This window comes from Choloepus didactylus, chromosome 4 (assembly GCF_015220235.1).
Source record: "Choloepus didactylus isolate mChoDid1 chromosome 4, mChoDid1.pri, whole genome shotgun sequence".
NCBI classification, from domain to species: domain Eukaryota; kingdom Metazoa; phylum Chordata; class Mammalia; order Pilosa; family Megalonychidae; genus Choloepus; species Choloepus didactylus.
In genome coordinates, this window is record NC_051310.1 from 103120366 (window position 1) to 103144395 (window position 24030).

The 24030-nt window shown below is 37.6% G+C and overlaps 2 protein-coding genes across 2 annotated transcripts in view; both read right to left on the minus strand.

Moving 5' to 3' along the window:
• Nucleotides 1–15890: 15890 nt before the first annotated feature.
• Nucleotides 15891–17152, minus strand: LOC119532754 (small integral membrane protein 15-like). The gene is made up of 2 exons (XM_037835079.1): nt 17101–17152; nt 15891–16852 (listed from the first exon to the last, which is right to left on the minus strand). Exons 1-2 carry the CDS (start codon nt 17150–17152, stop codon nt 16638–16640), a joined length of 267 nt encoding a protein of 88 aa, XP_037691007.1. The 3' UTR covers nt 15891–16637.
• The window catches only part of PPCDC (phosphopantothenoylcysteine decarboxylase), a 71799-nt gene continuing 64503 nt past the window's right edge, over nt 16735–24030 (minus strand). Inside the window, exon 5 of the mRNA XM_037833388.1 lies at nt 16735–17678. Coding sequence (XP_037689316.1) covers nt 17649–17678 — 30 coding nt within the window. The 3' untranslated portion in view covers nt 16735–17648. The remainder of the gene's footprint in view (nt 17679–24030) is intronic.

The window sequence follows — 24030 nt, forward strand, 5'->3', positions numbered from 1 at the left end:
ATCTAATGGGCTATTGAAATGCTAAGCAACAAGGAGATTAGGGCCATTAAGGAACAATTAAGAAAGCATAGAATAGAAACTGGCTCTTCAGACAAGGAAACTCACCCTCTGGATTTGCATGTGAGCCTGACTCTGTTTGAGCCCTGCCCTTCTCCATTCTGTGTTCCCCAGAACTTCAAAAAGTCTCTGTTTTTATTTTATTTTTTTATATTTTTATTTTTTGCTGTTTTTGCTAGCTCTATCTCCCCTCCGCCAGGCTGACTGCTTCCGATTCTCTAGTGTCTGGCCTCATTCTATCTATGTTTGGAGTTCCGATCAGCAGCCTGAGTTTTCAGTCAGAGCTGCAACTGCAGTTCTCCCTCCTCATTCCCAGCACTGATGGCCCCTTCTCCCACGGGACTGAGCCTAGCAGGGAGGGACGCGGGTCCCCTGGCCATGAGAACTTAGAGATTTTGCTGATCTCAGCTGTTCCATGCATTCGTGAGTGTTGTATGAAGTATGCCCAAAGTCAAATTGCTCTGCGGTGTCTGGTCCATGCAGTTCCTGGCTTTCTACCTACTGCCCTGGAGGAGTAAGTAAAACCTACACCTCACCATGCTGCCATCTTGCGAGAAGCAAATAATTAATGCTTCTCTCTTGTTTCCCATTTTATAAAGCTCCTCAGAAGATCCTATCAGAATCGAGCACCTCTCAGAGGTTCCCTTGATAAGGCAGCCTTGTACTAGCTTTTCTTCCTTCTTTGCTACACTCTCCCCTTTCCTCACTCCCACCCCTAGGATCACTTGCCAAATCACCTACCTGCCTGTACACAGGCTTTTCCTGAGTCTCTGCTTTTAGGGAAGAAAGACAAAGCAGGAAAGAGGGTAAAAAGCTTGAGGTCTGGGCCTGGAAGAGAGATTAGAAAATAGATCCAACCAAATCTGGGACTCCCCAAAAGGCAATACCCTAGTGGAGAAGTAGGGGGATAAACACACCACAAATGACTCCCTTATATCCACTTAGCTCTGGGTGTAGTAGAAACATAGGGAAAAAAAGAAGTCTCCACTAGGATTCCTAAAACAAACCAACATACATGCAAAGGAAAACTCAAAATCATACACCTTGTATGACTGGAGAAAATCCAAGCCAAAAATTTATTTTAAAATGGTTCTGAATTGGAAGTATCCCTAGGCACTTTGTAGAAGCAAACAAAAATCCTTTCTGGGAGAACATGTTTTAAACACAGTTCTCAAACAATTCCCACAAATAATTCCAAGGAGCATGAGCTCATAATCAAAAGTCAATAAACTCATGAGGAAGCAAACCCCAAGGAGCAATAGTCAGCAGAAACAGCAAATTGAAGAGTCAGACCCACAAATACTGCATAAAATGAAAATACAAGATACAGAATAAGTAGTTTCATATGTTTAAAGAGGTTAAAAAGAATACTGAAAAGATGATGGCAGAATAAGAAACTAACAAAACCAACTAGGCATAGTTGGAGATGAACCAGTTAAAATTTCTAGAAATGAAACCTGCAATATTTAAAATTTAAAACTCAAAAGACAAGTTAAAGAGGAATAGACAATGCTGAAGAGAGAATTAGTAAATTGAAATGTAAAGTAAAAAAATTACCAAGAATTTCACAGAGTGATTAAAAGATGTGAAATATGAAAGAGAAGTTAAGAGACATAGAAGAAATTCAACATTTATTCATGACAAAACCTCAGCAAAAAAGAATTAGAGGGAACTTCATCAACCCAATGAAGGACATCCACAAAAAACCTAGTTACTCTCATACTTTATAGTAAAAGACTGAGTGCTTTCCTTCTAAGTTCAGGAACAAGCAATGATGTCTGCTCTCAACAGGATGTCTGCTTTCACTACTTTTATTTAACATTGTACTGGTAATCTAACCAGCATAAAAGTCAAGAAAAATAAATAAAAGTCATACCCATTGGAAACTAAAATATAAAACTGTCTCTAATCGCAGAAGATATAATAGTTTATGTGGAAAATTGCAAGGAATATAAAAAAAGGATACTATAATAAGTGAATTTAGCAAGTGTCATGGTTTGGAACTGTATGTATTCCAGAAAAACACATTCTTAAATCAAATCCATTCCTGCATATGTGGACTCATTGTAAGTAGGACCTTTTGATGAGGCTACTTCAGTTAAGGTGTGACCACCTCATTCAGAATGGGTCTTAATGCTTTTACTGGAATCTTTTATAAACGGAATGAACACATACACACAGACAGAGAGAGAGAGAGAGAGAGAGAGGGCGCCATGGAAGCAAGAAGCTGAAAGCAATGAAACTTGGAAGAGACCAGCAGATGCCGCCATGTGCCTTGTCATTTGGCAGAGGAGCCAAGGACTGCTGGCTGCCAGTCTTTGGGAAGAAAGCATCACCTTGATGATGCCTTGATGCCTTGATTTGGACATTTTATTGACCTCAAACTATAAGCTAATAAATTTCCATTATTTAAGCAAACCCATTTCATGGTATCTGCTTTAAGTAGCCTAGGAAACTAAAACAGCAAGGTCACAGGATACATAAGAAAATCAATTATATTTACACAAATTAGCAATGAACACTTAAAATAGAAATTTAAGAAAGGACCAATTACAATAGTATTAAAAACATGAAATACTTAGGCATAATTCAGCAACATGTGCAAGAATGGTACACTGAAAAAAAACAAAACATTGATGAGGGAAATCCAAGACGACCTAATAAATGTTTACAGATTGGAAAAATCAATATTGTTAAGAAGTCAATTTCCCCCAAATTGACTTATGGATTTAATGCAATCTCAATAAAAATCCCAGTAGGCTTTTTATAGAAATTAACAAGATGGTTCTAAAATATTTATGGAACTGGAAATGATCTTGAATACACAAAACAAATTTGAGAAAAAGAATAAAGTTAGAAGACTTACACTACTTGATTTCACGATTTACCATAAAGCTACAATATTCAGAACAGTGTAATAATCACAAAAGGATAGACACATAGATCAATAGAACAGAACTGAGAAATAAGAATTAGGCTTACACATATATGGCCAATTGATTTTTGACAAAGGTACCAAGTCAATTCAATGGAGAAATAAGTCTTTTCAACAAATTGTGCTAGAATGATTAGACATTCATATGCAAAAAATGAATCTCAACTTATACCTCCCACAATATTAAAAAATTAACTCAAAATGGATTATAGATATAAACGTAAAAGCTTAAACTAAGAAAACATACAAGAACAATCTTTGTGACCTCGATTCAGGCAAAGATTTCTTAGATATGACATCAAAAGCACAATCCATAAAAGAAGAAAATCAATAGCTTGTATTTCATGAAAATTTAAAAGTTATGCTCTTTAAAAGACACTGCTAAATAGATGAAAAGGCAAGGCATGGACTGGGAGAAAACACTCACAATACACATCTTTTAAAGGACTGGTATCTAGAATATATAAAGGACTCTCAAAACTCTAATAAAAGAAAGAGGGAAATTCTGGCTGTGGGGGTGTGAAGAGGTTGGCAAATTCTCTCTCCCCAAAACAAATATAAAACTGGACAAAATTTTCAAAAACAACTTTTATAGGGTTCTGGAAATTAACTAAATGCAATAACAACTTGAAAAACATTTATACATGGAAAAACTGTTAGAACTTCAGGTAAGAAAAGTGTAATTCTGCTGCCTTCATGTCTAGGGCTGCTCCCATTACTCCCCAGCTCAGTCACTGAGAATGATAGTTTTAACAGAGAAGAGGGGCTGGCCATAGAAGCAGAAGGGTTTGCTTCCAGAGGGGATATACTTGGATTGTGATAGAGGGTCAGAACTCAACCTGGCAATATTGTCAGTAAAAGTAGGAAATAAATGGTGGGGGGTGAGGCAGGGATTGCAGCTTTGTTGGTCTGGTTGGGGTGAGCAACAGACCAGCCAGAAATTTAACGGGAAGAGTTAGTAAATTAGAGAGCCATAGAATAGCTAGATCAGCATTCTGCATATGTTTGGCTGACTGGAAAATATGTACATATACAGGAAATATCCAAGAGAGCCCTTCCACAGCCCAAGTGGAAAGTAAAAGTCAAGGCAGCCTTGGAACGATTTTGCATGTGCTTCATAATCCACACACAAATCAACTGGCAAAGAGTGGAAACCTCGTGAGCTCAAGGTATTTGAGCACAACCTCTGTCCAAACCATTTGCTGCTACTAAGCTATGAAGATTCATGTCCAATTCTCAGGAAACTAGGAAACAAAAGAAGGAAAGAGGGAAGGAAAGAAGGTTGCAAGCAAGCATGCAATCAAGTAAGCAAGCAAGCCCTACGTAGAGACATCACCAGATATACACCACAGGAGAGACAGTATCTGTAGTTTAAGTCCAAGCAAATTAAGAAAAAATCTTCAGAAAGTATAAAATCAGAATCCAGAGTTTCAGGAAAGTATTAGGAATAAAAAAATTATGAAATACACAAAGAAACAAGACAGTGTGACCCATACTCAGGAAAAACAGAGCCAATAGGAACTCTCTAAGTACAGACATTGGATTTAGCAGATAAAAACTGCAAAGCTTCTATTGTAATTATGGTAAATAATTAAAGGAAAACATGATGACAATGATTCAACAAATGGAATCCCAATAGAGAATTAGAAAATAAAAAAAGAAAAAAAAAAAAAAAGAAAAGAAAAAAGTGGAATGGAAACTCTAGAGCTGACTACTACAATAAATGAAATTAAAAATTCACTATGAAGGCTTAACAGCAGATTTGAAATAGCAGAAGAAATGGTGAACTTGAAAACAGATTGACAGAAATCATCCAACCTGAAGGCCAGGGAGAAAAAAGGACCAAAGAAAAACAAATACAGTTTCAGAGACATGTGGTACAACATCAAGCATATCAACATACATGTAATGGAAGTCCCAGAAGGAGAGTTGTGAGAGAAAGGGGTAAAAAAAAAAAAATGTTTGAAGAAATAATGGCTGAAAACATCCCAAATTTGATGAAACACCTTAATCTACAGAACTAAGAAGCTCAATGAACTCCAAGTAGGATTAACATACAGGGATCCACAACAAAGCATGTCATTGACAAACTGATGAAAGCAGAAAATCTTGAAAACAGGAAGAGAAAATGATTCAGCACATACAGGGAAACAATACAAATAATGACCAGCTTCTCAGAAACAATGGAAGTCACAAGGCAGTGAGACAACATATCCAAAGTGCTGAGAGGGAAAACACATGCCAACCAACAATGCTACCCCCAGAAAAGTATTCTTCAAAAATGAAGTAAAAATAAAGACATTCTTAGATAAACATTGAAAATAATTTATTGCCACAAGCCCCACCCTATTAGAAATAATAAAGTAAATCCTTCTAGGGGAGAGAAAATGACAGCAACAGGTAACTCAAATCCACAAGAAGAAATGAACAGCACTGGAAATAATAAGTATTTGGGCAAACATAAGAGACTGTAATTATATTTTTCTCCTTTCTTCTCTTAATTTCTTTTTTAAAATATTAAATAAATAATTATAATATATTATGTTTATAAAACATATAATTATATAATAATAACACACAAAAAAGAAAAAATGAAGATACATTGGAACAAAGTTGCTATATTTTAGGAGAATTAAAACAATATAAAAGTAGACACTGATAAGTTAGGGTTTCAATCTTCAAGCAACTACTAAGAAAATAACTTTAAAAAAATAAGTAGAACATGACTCAATAGAGGAATTAAAATAGAAAACTAAAAATATTTGTTTAACCCAAATAAAATCAGTAAAGGAGGAAAAGAGGAAGAAAAATGACATGAGACATAGGAAAAAAATAGCAAAATGGGTTGACATAAATCAAATTGTATTGATAATTACATTAGGCATGATGTTAATGGTGGGTTTTTCATAGGTGCCCTTTATCATATTGAGGAAATCCCCTTCTACTCTTAATTTGCTGAGTGCTTTTATCATGGAAGGGTGTTGGAATTTGACAAGTGCTGTATAATTGCGAGAACTAACAAATTAATTCAACAAAGTTGTTGGATATAAGATAAACACACAACAATCAGTTAGGTTTCTATATACCAGTTATGAATAAACTGAAAAGGAAACCAAGAAAACAGTTCCAATTACAATAGTATATAAAATAATAAAACATCCAGGAATAAATTTCACCAAGGAGGGGAAAGACTTGTACACTGAAATCTAAGAAACACTACAGGAATAAATTAAGGGCCTGAATAAATAGAAAGATATTCCATGTTAATGGATTGGAAGACTTAATATTGTTAAGATGCTATGGTGGATTGAATTTGTTTGGACATGATCTTTTCTTGGTCTGCATTCTGGCAGATCCATGTAAGTAAGGTGTGGACCCATGTAAGTAAGGTCTCTTTAAGATGTTGCTTCAGTTAAGGTGTGGCCCAGGTAAGGTTGGGCTTTAATCCAAATTACTAGAGTCCAAGTCAGATGCAGAGAAAAGTCACAAGGAACAGCCAGAAGTTGGAAGTAAACAGAACATGGAAGAGAAAGCAGGAGACATTGCCATGTACTTTGCCCTGCAGTGGAAAAGCCAAGAAGTCCCAAAGCTTGCTGGCCAGCCAGAAGATATCAACCCTGGAAGGAAGCAAGCCTTCTAGCCACTGAAACCATAAGCCAATAAATTCCTATTGTTAAGCCAACCCATTTATAGTATTTGATTTAGCAGATGGGAAACTAATACAGATGCCAATACATACTCAAAGCAATTTACAAATTCAATGAAATTCCTATCAAAATTGCAGTTGCCTTTTTGGGGAGAAATTGACAAGCTGATCTTAAAATTCATATGGAAATGCAAGAGACAGAATAGGCAAAACAATTTTTTCAAGATTTTGAAAAAGAACAAAGTTGGAGGATTCACATTTCCTGATTTCAAAACTTACTACAAGCCTACAGTAATTAAAACAGCATGGTACTGGCATAAGGACAGACAAATAGACCAATGGATTAGAATTGAGAGTCCAAAGATAAATCCACACATCTATGGCCAGTTGATTTTCAACAAGGTTATCAAGTCCATTCAATGGGGAAAGAATAGTCTCTTCAACAAACGGTGATGGGAAATCTGGAAATACACATTCAAAACAATGAAAATGGACTCCTATTTCTCACCATACACAAAGATTAATTCAAAATGGATCAATAACCTAAATATAAGAGCTAACACTATAAAACTCTTAGAAGAAAACATATGGAAATATCTTCAGGACCTTGTGGCAGCCAACAGATTTTTAGATTTTATACCAAAAGCACAAGTAACAAAAGAAAAAATAAATAAAATGGACTTCATCAAAATTAAAGTTTTTTTGTGCATCAAAGGACACTGTCAAGAAAGTGAAAAGACAATCTACAGAACAGGAAAGAATACTTCGAAGTCATATATCTGATAAGAGTTTAATATCTAGAATATATAAAGAACACCTACAACTCAACAACAAAAAGACAAACAATTCAATTTAAAAATGGGCAAAGATTTGAATAGACATTTCTGTAAAAAAGATATTCATGGCCAATAAGTGTATGAAAAGATACTCAACATCATTACCCATTAAAGAAATGCAAATTAAAACCACAATAATATACAACTTCACATCCATTTGAATGGTATTATTTAAACTGAAAATAACAAGTGTTGGTGAGGATGCAGATAAATTGGAAACCTGGTACATTGTTGGTGGGAATGGAAAATGATGCAGTCACTGTGGAAAATAGTTCAGTGATTCTTCAGAAAGTTAAACACAGAGTTACCCTATGACCTGGCAATTCCATTTTTAGATAAATACCCAAAGGAATTGAAAGCAGGGACTCGAATAGGTATTTATATACCAATGTTCATTGCAGTATTATCTTCAGTTGCTAAAAGGTGGAAGCAACCCACGTGTACATCAACAGATGATTAGGTAAACAAAATGTGGTATATCCAAACAATGGAATATTATTCAGCTATAAAAAAGCTGGTATATGCTACAGCTTGAATGAACCTGAAGACAACATGTGTGTAATAAGGCAGTCACAAACAGAAAAATATTGTATGATTTCTCTTATATGAAATACTTAGAACAAGCAAATTCATGGAGGCAGAAAGCAGAAGAGTGGTCACCAGAGGTGAGGGAAGGGGATTTATTGCTATATGGGGAGTTATTGCTATATGGGTACGAGTTTTGGTTTGGGATGATGAAAATAGTCCAGAAATAGTAATTGGTGGAAGTTACACAGTATTGTCAGTGTACTTTATGTCAAAGAATTGTCAATCTAAAATGATTTAAATGATTTTTATGTTACGTGTATTTTACTACAATTAAAAATAAATAATTTTTAAAAACTTCCTATAAAATCACAGTAATCAAAACAATATGGTATTATTGAAAGCATAGGCATATAGATTAATAGAACATAATAGTTCAGAAATAAGGTCTTATAGTGAATTTATTATCAACAAAGGTGACAATGCAATTCCATGGGGGAGAAGTCTTTTCAACAAAAAGTATTGGGATAATTGCTTGCCCACACACAAAACAAAAACAAAAACAGAAAACAACAACCCCCCCACGAACTTAGACCAGTGTTTCACACCAAAAACAAAACCCAAATGAGTAACAGATCTAAATTTAATAGCTACAACAATAAAACATCTAGAATAACTTGAGAAAATCATTTGTCACCAAATATTTCTTAGATATGACAGTGTAAACATGATTCATAAAAGACAAAACTGATCAATTGGACTTAATTAAATTTTGAAATTTTTTTGCTCCTCAGAAGATACCATTAAGAAAATGGAAATACAAGTTATAGACTGGGATAAAATATTTACAAATCATACATCTGCTAAGGGACTTGTATCCAGAGCACAAAAAGAACTTACAACTCAATAATAAAAAGACAAACAACCCAATTTAAAAATGGCTAAAAACATTGAATAAATATTTCATCAAAGAAAGATTCTTTAAAAGTTAAACATATACTTACCACCCTACCTAGCAATTCCACTTCTGTATGTCTACCCAAGAGAAATGAAAACATACATTCACAAGAAGACATGTATGAGAATATTCATAGAAGCATTATTAGTAATAGCCTAAATATGGTTAAAATCCAAATGTCCATCAACTGTGAATGGATAAACACAATGTAGTATATTCTTATAATGGAATACTAGTAAGCAATAAAAAAGGAAAGAAAACTATTGGTAAATACTATAATATCCATGAATATCAAAAGTATTATACTAAATGAAAGAAAACAGATACAAAGTACTAAATTTTATATAATTCCATTTACATAATATTCTAGGAAATGTAACTCTATAAATATACGAATATCAGTAGTTGAGTGGGAGCAGGGATCAATAGCAAAGGGGCACAAGGGGAACTTTTAGGTGTTTTAAAACTGTATTGTGGTAATGGTTATACAACTTTACAATTATACTGAGTGAACTTTATGGGATGTAAATTACACCTCAGTATGACTGCTTTTAAAATCCTCAATCATGAGGTAAAAAAACACACACACACACACACAAAACACCCAGTTTAAAAAATGGGGGAAAATTTTGAAAAGAAACTTCACCAAACAAGATATACAGATGGCAAAGTAGCATATGAAAAGATGCTTGCTATCTTAAGTCATTAGTGAAATACAAATTAAAACCACAACAAGATAACATTACACACCTATTGGAATGGCTAAAAGAAAAATGGAGAAATTGAACAGCATTTGGAATTTTCATATGTTACTGGGTGGAATTGTACAATGGTACAGTCACTTCAGAAGACAATTTAGCAGTTTCTTATAAAGTTAATAAACATTTGCCATATGACTGAGCAATCTGACAACTCCTAGGTATTTACTCAAGAAAAATGAAAACATATACCCATGAAAAAGTCTTACATTAATGTTTACATCAGAATTGAGGAGAAAGAGGTGAGAATTTGGGGAGGGTAAGGGCTAGAATATGTAAGACAGAGTACCGGGGAGGAGAGAGTTACAAGGTGAAGAGAGAGCTGCAAATAGAAAGAGTGTTGTAAGAACTGCAGTCCTCAAATGCACACTGATCAGCACACCTGTGAGGTGAATACCAAGGTGGGGGAAAGAACCACTAGAAGGGACAGGCTGAACAGTCACCACAGCTCACAGAGCTGGGACTAGTTCATGTTCCTAACAGAAGAGTGGGACCTTCTGACAAAGCAGGTATCAGACAGATGCCTCAGAAGGGTATGACTTGATGAGCCCTAGACTAAAGGCTGTTCTGGCATCCAATCTAAAATTACCATGTGTTCTAGTTTGCTAATGCTGCCGGAATGCAAAACACCAGAGATGGATCGGCTTTTATAAAGGGGGTTAGTCTTAAGGCCATAAAGTGTCCAAGGTGACACATCAGCAATCGGGTACCTTCACTGGAGGATGGCCAATGGTGTCTGGAAAACTTCTGTTAGCTGGGAAGGCACGTGGGCTGGGGTCTGCTCCAAAGTTCTGGGTTCAAAATGGCTTTTAACCAGGACGTTCCTCTCTGGGCTGCAGTTCCTCAAAAATGTCACTCTTAGTTGCTCTTGGGGCATTTGTCCTTACTTAGCTTCTTCAGAGCAAAAGTCTGCTTTCAACGGCTGTCTTCAAACTGTCTCTCATCCGCAGCTACTCTCTCAGCTTCTGTGCAGTCTTCAAAGTGTTCCTCTTGGCTGTAGCTCCTCTTCAAAATGTCACTCTCAGCTGCACTGAGTTCCTTCTGTTTGTCAGCTCATTTATATGGCTACAGTGATTTAATTTAGACCCATTCGGGTAACACCTCCATGGAAATTATCCAACCAGAGTCGTCACCCACAGTTGGGTGGGGCACATCTCCATGGAAACACTCAAAGAATTACAATCTAATCAACACTGACATACCTGCCCAAACAAGATTACATCAAAGATAATGGCTTTTTGGGGGACATAATACATTCAAACCGGAACACCATGCATATGAAAAAGTAGGATAATATGACCCATAATGATAAGAAAAATAAGTCAATAAAGACAGAATAATTCTATATGTTCAAAACTTTAGAGAAAAGTCAGAGCATAAAGAGATATGGAATCTATTTTTAAATCCAAATTGAACTACTAGATAAGGAAAACCAAATATGTGAAATTAAAAATACACTGGATGGGATTAGGAACAAACTAAACACTGAAGAAAAAAAAGATCAGTGAATTTGAAAACTTAACAGAAACCATCCAAAAATAAAATCAGACAGAAAAAAGACTGGAAAGAAAAGAAGCAGAGCACCAGTGAGCTGTAGGCCAACATCAAGCAGTCTACTATACAGGCATACCACAGAGACATTGTGGGTTGGTTGCAGACCACTGCAATAAAGTGAATATTGCAATAAAGCAAGTCACATGAATTTTTTGGCTTTCCGGTGCAAATAAAAATTATGTTTACACTATACTATAGTCCATCAAGTGTGCAATAGCATTATATCTGAAAAAAAATGTACATACCTTACTTAAAAAATACTTTATTTCTAAAAAATACTAACCATCATCTGTGCCTTCACCGAGTCATATTCTTTTTGCTGATGGAGGGTCTTGCCTCGAGGTTGATGGCTGCTGACTGGTCAGCGTGGTGGTTGCTGAAGGTTGGGGGGTGCTGTGGCAATTTCTTAAAATAAGACAATAATGAAGTTTGCTGCATCAATTGACTCTTCCTTTCACGAAAGATTTCTCTGTAGCATGTGATGCTGTTTGATAGCCTTTACTCACAGTAGAACTTTTAAAATTGGAGTCAATCCTGTCAAACCCTGCCACTGCTTTATCAACTAAGTTTATGTAGTATTCTAAATCCCTTGTTGTCATTTCAACAGTGTTCACAGGATCTTCACCAGGAGTAGATTCTGTCTCAAGAAACCACTTTCTTTCTCATCCATAAGAAGCAACTCCTCATCTATTAGAGTTTCATCATGAGATTGCAGCAATTCAGTAACATCTTTAGGCTCCACTTCTAATTCTAGTTCTCTTGTTACTTCCATCACATTTGCAGTTACTTCCTCTACTGAAGTCTTGAACCCCTCAAAGTTATCCATGAGGGTTGGAATCAACCTCTTCGACTTCTGGTAATATTGATATTTTGACATCCTCCCACGAATGTTTTCAGTGGCAACCAGAATGGTGAATCCTTTCTGGAAGGTTTTCAACTGACTTTGCCCAGATCCACCAGAGGAATCACTATATATGGCAGCTACAGCCTTACAAAATGTCTCTCTCTCTCTTTTTTTAAAATTCATTTTATTGAGATATATTCATATACCATGCAGTCATACAAAGCAAAGCATGCATTTGATTGTTCATAGTACCATTACATAGTTGTGCATTCATCACCCAAATCAATCCCTGACAACTTCATTACCACACACACACACAAATAACAAGAATAAAAATTAAAGTGAAAAAGAGCAATTAAAGTAAAAAGGAACACTGGGTGCCTTTGTTTGTTTGTTTTCCTTCCCCCATTTTTCTACTCATCCATCCATAAACTAGACAAAGGGGAGTGTGGTCCTTATGGCTTTCCCATCACATTGTCATCCCTCATAAGCTACATTTTTATACAATCGTCTTCAAGATTCATGGGTTCTGGGTTGTAGTTTGATAGTTTCAGGTATTTACTGCTAGCTACTCCAATTCACTAGAACCTAAAAAAGGTTGTCTGTATTGTGCATAAGAGTGCCCACCAGAGTGACCTCTCGGCTCCTTCTGGAATCTCTCAGCCACTGAAACTTATTTCATTTCCTTTCACATCCCTCTTTTGGTCAAGAAGATGTTCTCCGTCCCACGATGCCAGGTCTAGATTCCTCCCTGGGAGTCCTATTCCATGTTGCCAGGGAGATTCACTCCCCTGGGTGTCAGATCCCACATAGCAGGGAAGGCAGTGATTTCACCTGCCAAGTTGGCTTAGCTAGAGAGAGAGGGCCACATCTAAGCAACAACAAACAGGCATTCGGGAGGAGGCTCTTAGGCACAATTATAGGGAGGCCTAGTCTCTCCTTTGCAGCAACAGTCTTCCCAAGGGCAAGTCCTGTGGTAGAGGGCTCAAGCCATCAAACCACCAGTCCCCTATGTCTGTGAGCACAGCAGCAACCATCGAGGTGGGGAAACCCAGTACCCCTACATTCTCCACCAGCTCCTCAAGGGGGCTCTGCATATTTTTTTTCAGTGTTTTTTTATTTTATTTTATTTTTATTTTTTAAGTCAACTATACAAAAAAAAAATTTTTAAAAACATACAATAAAAAAAAAACATTTCAAGCAAACCATAACAAGGGAGTAAGGAAAAGACAACTAACCTAAGATAACTACTTTACTTCCAACATGTTCCTACCCTACCCCAAGAAAGTAACCTAATATAGCAACATTTCTGTGAGCTTGTTCCTACTATACCCATCAGAAATTAACAGACCAAGTCATTCCTGGGCATTCCCAGAACGTTAAATTTACCCACGATAGCTTATCTGTTCTTATTGGGTTATCATTCCCCCTTCCTTAATTGCTCTCTATCACTAGTTCCCCTACATTCTGCATTATAAACCACAAAATGTATCTCTTAAATAATAAGCCTTGAAAGTCAAAATGACTCCTTGATCCATGGGCTGCAGAATGGATGTTGCATTAGCAGGCATGAAAACAACATTCATCTCCATCAAGAGCTCTTGTGTGACCAGGTGCATTGTCAATAAGCAGTAAATTGTAAAAGGAATTCTTTAAATGAGTAATAGGTCTCAACAGTGGGCTTCAAATATTCAGAAAATCTTGTAACAGATATGCTATCATCCATGCTTTGTTTTTCCATTTATAGAGCACAAGCAGAGTAGAGTTAGCATAATTCTTAAGGGTCCTAGGATTTTCAGAATAGTAAATGACCAATGGCTTTAACTTAAAGTCACCAGCTACCATAGCCTCTAACAAGAGAGTCAGCCTGTCCTCTGAAGCTTTGAAGCCAAGCACTGGCTTCTCCTCTCTAGCTATGAAAATCCTAGATGACATCTTCCAGTATAAGGCTGTTTCATCTACATTGAAAGTCTGTTGTTTAGCGTAGCCATCTTCGTCAGTGATCTTAGCTAGATCTTCTGGATAACTTGTTGCAGATTCTACATGAGCACTTGCTGCTTCACCTTGCACTTTTATGTGATGGAGATGGTGTCTTTCCTTAAACCTCATGAAACAACCTCTGCTAGCTTCAAACTTTTCTCCTGCAGTTTCTTCAATTTCCTCAGCCTTCATAGAATTGAAGAGTTACAGCCTTGCTCTGGATTAGGCTTTGGCTTAAGGGAATGTTATGGCTAGTTTAATCTTCTATCCAGATCACTAAAACTTTCTACAAATCAGCGGTAAGGCTGTTTCTCTTTCTTATCATTCTCATGTTCACTGGGAGTATCATTTTTAATTTCCTTCAAGAACTTTTCCTTTGCATTCACAATTTGGCTAACTGGGGCAAGTGCCTAGTTTTCAGCCTGTCTCAGCTTTTGACATGTGTTCCTTACTAAGCTTAAGCATTTCTAGCCTTTGATTTAAAGTGAGACATGTGTGACTCTTCCTTTCACTTGAACACTTAGAGGCCATTGTAGGGTTATTAATTGGCCTAATTTCAATATGGTTCCATTTCAGGAAATAGGGAGGCCAGAGGAGAAGAAGAGAGATGGGGGAATGGCCAGTGGGTGGAGCAGTAAGAACACACACAATGTTTATTGGTTAAGTTTGTCGTCTTATATGGGCACAGTTCATGGCACCCCAAAACAAAGGCAATGTTAGAACACAGATCACAATAGCAGATATAATAATAATGGAAAAGTTTGAAATATTGTGAGAATTACTAAAATGTGACTCAGAGACATGAAGTGAGAACATGCCGTTGGAAAAAGTATGCTTGCTCAAGGCAGGGTTGCCACAAACCCTCAATCTGTAAAAAACACAGTGTCTGCAAAGCACAGTAAAAGGAGGTATGCCTGTATGTTGAGTGAAAGAAGCCAGGCACAACGTTCATAATACATAATGCCATTTTTATGAAGTTCAAGGAGAGGCAAAACTCAGCAATGGTGATAGAAGTCGGAGTAGTTAGCTCTTGAGTGAGTATTTACTGGACAGAAGCAGGAGGGAACTTTCTGGTGTGATGGAAATGTTCTATGTCTTGAGCTGAGTGTTGGTTACATACATACAGAATAAAATTCATCAAGCTGTACACTCAAGATTTGTGTCTTTTTCTCCAATAAAGTACTATTTGTCATTCACCAGAAAATGCCAGTAGGGCCAATCTACCAGAACTCTATTAAAATCTAAAAAACAGTTTAGCAAAGTTACTGGATATAAGTTCAATATCCACTAAATAAAAATCAAATGAATTTATAAACACCAGAAATAAAGTTAGAAAACGCAACTTTGAAATTTACAATAGTAATGAAAAATATAAAGTAGTTGAGAATAAATCTAACAAAATATGTGCAAAACCTTTATGTAGAAAAGTACAATTCCTTACTTAAAGGCAATAAGAAGACCCAAGTAAGTGGAGAATAATACCATGTTCATGGATAAAAAGACTAATATTGTAAAGTTGTTAATTCTCTCCAAATTGATCTTCAGCTTTATTACAATTGCAGTCAAACCCCATCAGCAATTTTCACACATATAACCCCACCCACCCAAAAATTAGCACCTAGATCCTATAAATCAATTAGAGAGACAAACAATTCAATAGGAAAATCTCCACAAACATGAACTCCATGGACAGGCATTTCATAGAAGAGGAAACACAAATGGACCATTAATTATATGAAATATACTAAACTTTATTAGTAAAAAGAGAAATGAAAATAAAATCACAAGTTACCATTCTTCACCCAGTAGATTGGAGAAATATTTAAGGACTGACAAAACAAAGGAAATACAAAAATTGTTAAATCCAGCAGGTGGTATTCTACTAGTCAGGACAAGAGAACTCTTTATAAAATTAGGTTTAAAAATGCAGAATGTCTGATAACTATATTACCAGTATAAAGGCTAAAAATCAGACAAACTATACAGAAAATAAAGAATTAAATGATTAATATTTTGCTTTGAAAAAAACAGAAATGATTATATTCCAAGAAATCAGCAACAATGACAAAAGATGTGATTAATATACTGTATCTTTTTAAAGCCCAAACATACTTTTTATCTGAAAGAGGACAATTCTAACTTTTACTTTCTTTGTCCAGAATGGGACCCAAATTTAAGCTATTATTTGATAGAGTTCATGATTTAAGGTCATTTTTTTCACCACAGGATATTTTTATTTCAGTACATAGGCTACAAAATGGCAAATGACTGAGTCAGTTATAAAGATTTTGTAACATAATAAATGCTAATTTACCCAATAACTGTCACAGATACCAACACACTTCTATATCCAAGCCTAAAAGTTACTACAGTACTGAAGTCATAACTAACATGATTCTTCCATATGGTCAGACTTTGTTTACTATATAATACTGTCATAAAATCCAAAGAAGAAACCTTAGTGAGTACCTCCAAAGCTTCATAATTTTCCAAATGATTTTTCTCCGGTTTCAGAGCCTGTTCTTTTCTACAATCCATTTTTGGTCATTTGGCTTTTGCAATATTTTCTTGATGTTTTTGTTTCTTCTTCTGCTCCTTTTCTCTGGCCTCAATCATCCTGGCCAATTTCCAGGACAGTACAGCACTTGCTAGGAACAATGGAGTAAGGACCAAAATCACTGTCATAAGGAAGCCACATGGGTCCTTCACAGCCCATTTCACAACACACTCAGTCCAAACTTTTATATCAAACACCTTTCCTAATCAAGGAACAACCAACATGTGCCAGGCTGGATTTCATAATTGCTCTTGAGCAGTAACTCCTGCATGTCTCCTGTTTCCCTCTTTTTAAATGGGAGTGTCTATAGCAGTTGTGCTTTGTCTGTCCCACCATTTCATGCTGGGTTTGTGGGGAAAAGATAGCTTGTCTCTTTAGTTCACAGGTCTTCAGGTTGAAAGGAGCAATACTCGAGGAACATCACCTGAGGAAACTCATCTATACCTGTACCTGATTTAAATGCTGAGACCCTGGATCCAAGGCTGATGCTGAAATGAGACATGACCTGGAGGTCTTGGGGGCAGAAGGGATTTTACATGCAAGAGAGATAATTTTCTGTGGCTGGACAGTAGGCTGTGGCTGATTGTATTTTCCAAAGATGGCCATATCAATATATCTCCATCCCACATGTGACACTGATACTCCTTCCATCGAGAGGTGGGGTATATATCCCCTCCCCATGAATCTAAACTCTGTGATTGCTTGACCAATAGAACCAATGGAACATTATGCCAGTTTCTGGGCCCAGGCTTAAGGAAATTTGTCTCTTCCATTTCCTGTTCCTTGGGACACTCACTCTTGGAATAAAATCACCATGCTGTGAGGAAGCCCAAGCAATGGAAGTCGTAAGTAGGTGTTCTGGCCAACTGCCCCAGTTGAGTTCCAGGTAAAGTCAGTGTCAATCATAAGACATATGAGTGAATACGCCTATGTCAAGAACTGCAGAGGGCCTGGGATTTTATCCTACAGACAAGCTAACAAGGTAGACTGTTATTGTTTCATGGATCCTGGCAGAAGACACGAAGCTCCTAGAACAAAAACAAAGGACTTTCTTACTCATGGCAAAGAGACAAAGGAGGAATTCAAGTGTAGAAGATAACTCCCTAAAGGGTGTCTCTTCCCTAAGAAAAGGAGGGTTGGGGCCCAGGTCAAGTGGCGGTCCTCCCTCTGAGAATTAAGACCCCAGGGCCTAGGGGGAAAAAAAAACAAACAGAAACAACTTAAGCTTGGCTTCTAATACCCTCGGCCCCTGGCCAGGACAGGCTCAACTGAGAACTAAAGGGACCACACCTCTTTACACCAGTGGGTAGCTGTGGGCTGACAAGTGCCACCTGCTGGGCAGGACAGGAAAAGCACAAAGTCTAGAGGACTCAGGAAAGTCTGACAACCTGCTCCTAGGGGAAACTTGATACTGATTACACCTTCCTTTTGAGACCTGGGCCCATCCGGTCTGGGAAAATCTGATTGGGATGATCAAGGAAACCAGATGCCTAGACAACAAAAAATTATGAGTCACATTAGGAAATTTGAAAATATGGCCCAAAAGGAACAAACTTACACTTCAATTGAGATACAGGAATTGAAACAACTAATTATTAATCAAATAAATATCCTAAATCAATCCAAAAATCAAACCAGTGAGTAGAGGGAAAGCATGGCAAAAGAGATGAAGGATATAAAGAAGACATTGGGTGAACATAAGGAAGAACTCGAAACTTTGGAAAACAATTGGCAGAACTTATGGGAATGAAAGGCACAATACAAGAGATGAAAAATACAATGGAGACATACAACAGCAGTGTGCTGGTTTGAATGTATTATGTCCCCCAGAAAAAGCCATACTCTTTGACGCAATTTTGTGAGGCAGACATATATTAGTGAGGATTAAGTTGGAGCATTTGGATGAGGTTGTTTGCACGGAAATGTGCCCCACCCAACTGTGGGTGATGACTCTGATTGGATAATTTCCATGGAGGTATTACCCCACCCATTCAGGGTGGGTCTAAATTAAATCACTGGAGCCATATAAATGAGCTGACAAACAGAAGAAACTCAGGGCAGCTGAGAGTGACATTCTGAAGAGGAGCTACAGCCAAGAGGGATACTTTGAAGAATGCACAGAAGCTGAGAGAGTAGCTGCAGATGAGAGACAGTTTGCAGATGGCCGTTGAAAGCAGACTTTTGCTCTGGAGAAGCTAAGAGAGGACAAACACTCCAAGAGCAACTAAGAGTGACATTTTTGAGGAACTGTAGCCTAGAGAGGAACGTCCTGGGAGAAAGCCATTTTGAAACCAGAACTTGGAGCAGACACCAGCCACATGCCTTCCCAGCTAACAGAGGTTTTCCAGATGCCATTGGCCATCTTCCGATTGTTGATGTGTTACCTTGGACACTTTATGGCCTTAAGACTGTAACTGTGTAACCAAATAAACCCCGTTTTATAAAAGCCAATCCATTTCTGGTGTTTTGCATTCTGACAGCATTAGCTAACTAGAACAAGCAGATCTGAAGAGGCAGAAGAAAAGATTCATGAGTTGGAGCACAGGATAATCTGAAATCCTACATACAAAAGAACAGATAGGGAAAAGAATGGAAAAATATGAGCAGTGTCTCATGGAATTGAATAACATGAAGCACATGAATGTACATGGCATAGGTGTCCCAGAAGGAGAAGACAAGGGAAAAGGGGCAGAAAGAATAATGGAGGAAATAATCACTGAAAATTTCCCATCTCTTATGAAAGACATAAAATTACAGATCTGAGAAGCACAGCATAACCCAAACAGAATGGATCCAAATAAACCTATGTCAAGACATTTAATCAAATGTCAAAGACAAAGAGAGAATTCTGAAAGCAGCAAGAGAAAAGCGATCCATCACATACAAGAGAATGTGTGGATTTCTCAGTAGAAACCATGGAGGCAAGAAGGCAGTGGTATGATATATTTAAGATACTGAAAGAGAAAAACTACCAACCAAGAATTCTACATCCAGCAAAACTGTCCTTCAAAAATGAGGGAGAGTTTAAAATATTCCCAGACAAACAGACACTGAGAGAGTTTGTGAACAAGGTACCTGCTCTACAGGAAAAACTAAAGGGAACACTACAGGCAGATAGGAAAAGATAGGAGAGAGAGGTTTGGAGCACAATATTGGGTGATGGTAGCACACTAATGTAAGTACACTGAACGAAGATGACTGTGAGTATGGTTGAAAGAGGAAGGTTAGGGGCATGTAGGACACCAGAAGGAAAGATAGAAGATAAAGACTGGGACTATATAACTTAGTGAAACCTAGAGTGATCAATGATTGTGATTAAATGTACAAATGTGTGTTTATATGAGGGAAAACAAATGAATGTCAACTTCGCAAGGTGCTAAAAATGGGGTGATCTTGGAGAAAAATACAATCAATGCAAACTAGAGTCTATAGTTAACAATAACATTGTAATATGCTTCTATTAATTGTAACAAAGGTAATATACCAAAGCTAAATGTCTACAAGAGGGGGATAAAAGGGAGGGATATGGGATTCTTGTCATTGGCATTGTTGTCTATTTTATTATATTTTATTTTAAATTTATTTTGTCTTGGTTGTTTTTTAGTTATCATTTTTTCTATCTTTTTCATTTTACTTTTTTCACCTCTTCCTCTTTCATTGTGGAAGAAATGGAAAAGTCCTTATATAGATAGTGTTGGTGAATGCATAAGTATGTGATTATACAGGGAAATATTGTTTGTTTACTTATGATAGAATGTATGGTATGTGAATAAAACCACCTGAAAAATAAACAGAGGGATACAAGTGCTGGAGAAAATGTGGAGAAAGGGATGTACATAATCACTGTTGGTGGGGAAATAGAATGGTGCAGCCCATATGGAGGGCAGTGTGGTATTTCCACAGAAAGTTAAGCATGGGGTTGTAATATGGTCCTACAACTAGGTTACTGGGTGTATATCTGGAAGTACTGAAAAGAGGGACACGAATGGACATTTGTACAGTGGGGATTATGGTGTCAGTATTCGTGATTTGCAGTGGATGGAGGTGGCCTAAGGGTACACCGACTGATGAACAGAATGGAGAACAGTGGTGTATACATACATATTCAGCTGGTACAAGAAGGAGTGAAATTGTGAGGTGAATGGACATTGAGGACAGTATGTTGAGTGAAATAAACCAGAAATGAAAAGAAAAACATTATAATGTGTCACTAATATGGACTAACTATAATGTACAAGTTCTGAGAATTAAGTCTTGAGAGCACAGGTTGTGAGGGCAAGGCTTACTGTAAAGGTTCCTACATCGTAAGCTCTTAGAGCAGTTATATCTATTTCTGAGTGGTAATGGTTATTTCTAAATTCTGAGATGCTGAGCTCTTTGTGTATAATTTGGTCAGACCCTGGAATTTGGGTATCTATGTGACACCTGAGACTCAGAGCCAGAGTCTGGCAGCTATGAATGTCAGCATTACCCCATACAGCAAATGTTAACGAATCTGAAAAAAGAGATCAGATTTCAATTAGACATGTGAACGAAATGGACTTGGTTAGGACTAAAGTAAATCAACTAAAGGGTAAAGGATCATATTGACTGTGTTTTAAAACTTCAAGAAAAGATGTTTATTAGGTGCAAAATCCATATTTTTTGTAACACGCTATATAATTTAACTTGTATGGTCAGTTTATTCAAACAACATAATTACATGGAACATTGAATATGAAGTGAAATCTGGTTGGTTTGTACAGGTTAGTGTGGAGCCCCAATATATCCCAGAGTAATTTGGGCAGAGAATAAAGATGTATTTGCAAAGCCCGCATAAAGGACTGGGGGGAAATGTGGGAATACTAAATTTCCCCACCTGGGGAATTAATGATAGTCTCATAAGCATTGGGGACTACCAATTTAGAAAGCTGAGCCCTTGATCTTGGGGCTTGCCCTCATGAAGCTTGTTACTGCAAAGGAGAGGTTAAGTCTACTTAAAATTGTGCCTAAGAGTCACCCCCAGAGAACCTCTTTTGTTGCTCAGATGTGACCTCTCTCTGTAAGCCAACACTGCATGTAAACTCACTGTCTTCTCCCATTCGTGGGACATGACTCCCAGTGGCAACATGGGATATGACTTCTGGTGATAATCTTGGCCCCGGCATCATGGGATTGAGAAAGACTTCTTGACCAAAAGGGGGAAGAGAAAAGAGATAAAATAAAGTTTCAGGACTCCTGGGAAAATGGCAGAGTAGGTGAGGCAGAATGGGCTTCTCCTCCATCAGAGTAACTAGACAGGGGCTGGAGGACACCAGGGACTGTGGTTCAGGGGTGTGGCCAGTCTTAGAGGGTCCCCCACAGTACGTGGAGGGGACAATTGACAAAAACAGAGGACAGATGGCAGCTGAAGGGATGCAGTTAGTATGTTCCCCATCTAAACCACCACCACCCCCTCCAGGCTGGCAGCAGCAAAACCACCACTGGGCAAGGGAGTGAGCAGTGGCTCTCCACTCCCATCCACCTACCTTGACAGTTTGCTGGGGGTTGATCCTCCACAGCCAGATGGCAAGGAGCTCCCATGAGGGAACTTGGCAGGCAGCAATTGCTCTCCCCACATAGTAGTCCGGGGCGGGGTGCAATGGTGAAAATCGGGGAAGGGAGAGGCATCATACCGGTGATCAGGAACCTCTGCCACATCTCAGAGATTCATGGGCGCAGGGCAGGAAGAGAATTGGCAGGCAGGGCACATGCTCCATCTGCGGGGTGCGCTTGATTGGACTCCCTACCTCTCTGCTTGGGACTGCATCACAGCCCCAGGACAGGCATTCCTTCGTGCACCCAAAGAACCAGCACACTGATTGGTTCCCCACCCAGTTTGGACTCCACCCACTATATAGGAGAAGTTCCGGGAAGACCTACTTGAGAGCACCACCTGCTGGTAGGTTAGGGAAAATGCACTCCAGCAAGCTGTGCCTCAAGAGTGCAATCTGCTGGCAGGATTGGAAAACTGCACTCCAGCAGACCAAATTATATACAAAGGCTCAATTAATTCTGCACTTCCAAAAATAACCCTATCAAGATAAGCAAATGCCCCAAAGACAGCAGAAAATTACAAAACACTTGAAGCATATAGAAGAAATGGACAAGCCAAATGAACAAATTAAAAAGCCAGAAGAGAAACAAAATTTGGAGCAATTAATCAAAGAAGTACACACAATATTATGGCTCAGGATATAAAGGGCGTGAAGAAGACCCTAGAAGAGCATAAAGAATAATTTGTAAGAGTAAACAAACAAAAAAAAATAGCTGATCTTATGGGAAGAAAGATACCATTTATCAAACAAAAGTATTCGTGAGACACATAACACCAGATTTGAAGAAGCAGAGGAACGAATTAGTGACCTTGAAGAAAGGGTGATGGAAAGTGAAAGCACAATTAAAAAACAGTTAAAAAAATTTAAAAAGTTGAAATGGAGCTCAGGGAAATCATGGACAATATGAAGCGCACAAATGTAAGAATCATCAGTGTTCCAGAAGGGGAAGAGAAAAGTGCTAGGAAGAGTATTTGAAGAAATTGTTGGAGAAAACTTCCCAACACTTCTAAATAACATGAATATGCAAATTAAAGATGCCCAACAAACTCTAAAAAGAATAAATCCAAATAAACCTACTCAGAGACACATACTGATTAGATTGTCAAATGCTGAAGAGAAGAAGAGACTTCTGAAAGCAGCAAGAGAGAAGCTATTCACCATATATAAGGGAAACAACATGAGACTGACTACTCAGTGGGCACCATGGAGGCAAGAAGGCAGTGGTATGACATATTTCAGGTTCTGAAAGAGAAAAATTTCCAGCCAATAATTGTTTATTCAGCAAAGTTCTCCTTCAAAATTGAGGGAGAGTTTAAAATTTTCATAGACAAATAAATGCTGAGAGAATTTGTTAACAAGAGACCTGCCCTGCAAGAAATACTAAAGGGAGCTATACCTGCCGAGAAAGAAAGAAAGCAGAGAGAGGTCTGTAGAAGAGCATAGAACTGAAAAGTTATTAGTAAGGGTAATTTAAAGGAAAGAAAGGGGGAAAATATAGCTCTAACAACTAAAAACCAAGGAATAAGATGGCTGGTTCAAGAAGTCCCTTCACAGTAATAACTTTGGATATGAATCGATTAAACTCTCCACTTAAAAGATACAGACTGTTAGAATGGATTAAAAAGTATGACCCACCAATATGCTGTTCACAAGAGACTCATCTTAGACCCTGTGACACAAAGAGACTGAAAGTGAAAGGATGGAAAAAAATATTCTACGCAAACTGCAATCAAAAGAAAGCTGGGGTAGGTATACTAATATTGGACAAAATAGACTTTAAATGCAAAGATGTCATAAGAGATAA

Excerpts from the sequence above, each read along its gene's own strand:
- LOC119532754 (XM_037835079.1), bottom strand. The coding sequence starts at position 17,152 with ATGTCTCATTTCAGCATCAGCCTTGGATCCAGGGTCTCAGCATTTAAA. Across the intron at positions 16,853-17,100 it reads GGTCTCAGCATTTAAATCAG|GAAAGGTGTTTGATATAAAA; the intron begins GTACAGGTATAG and ends TTCCTTGATTAG.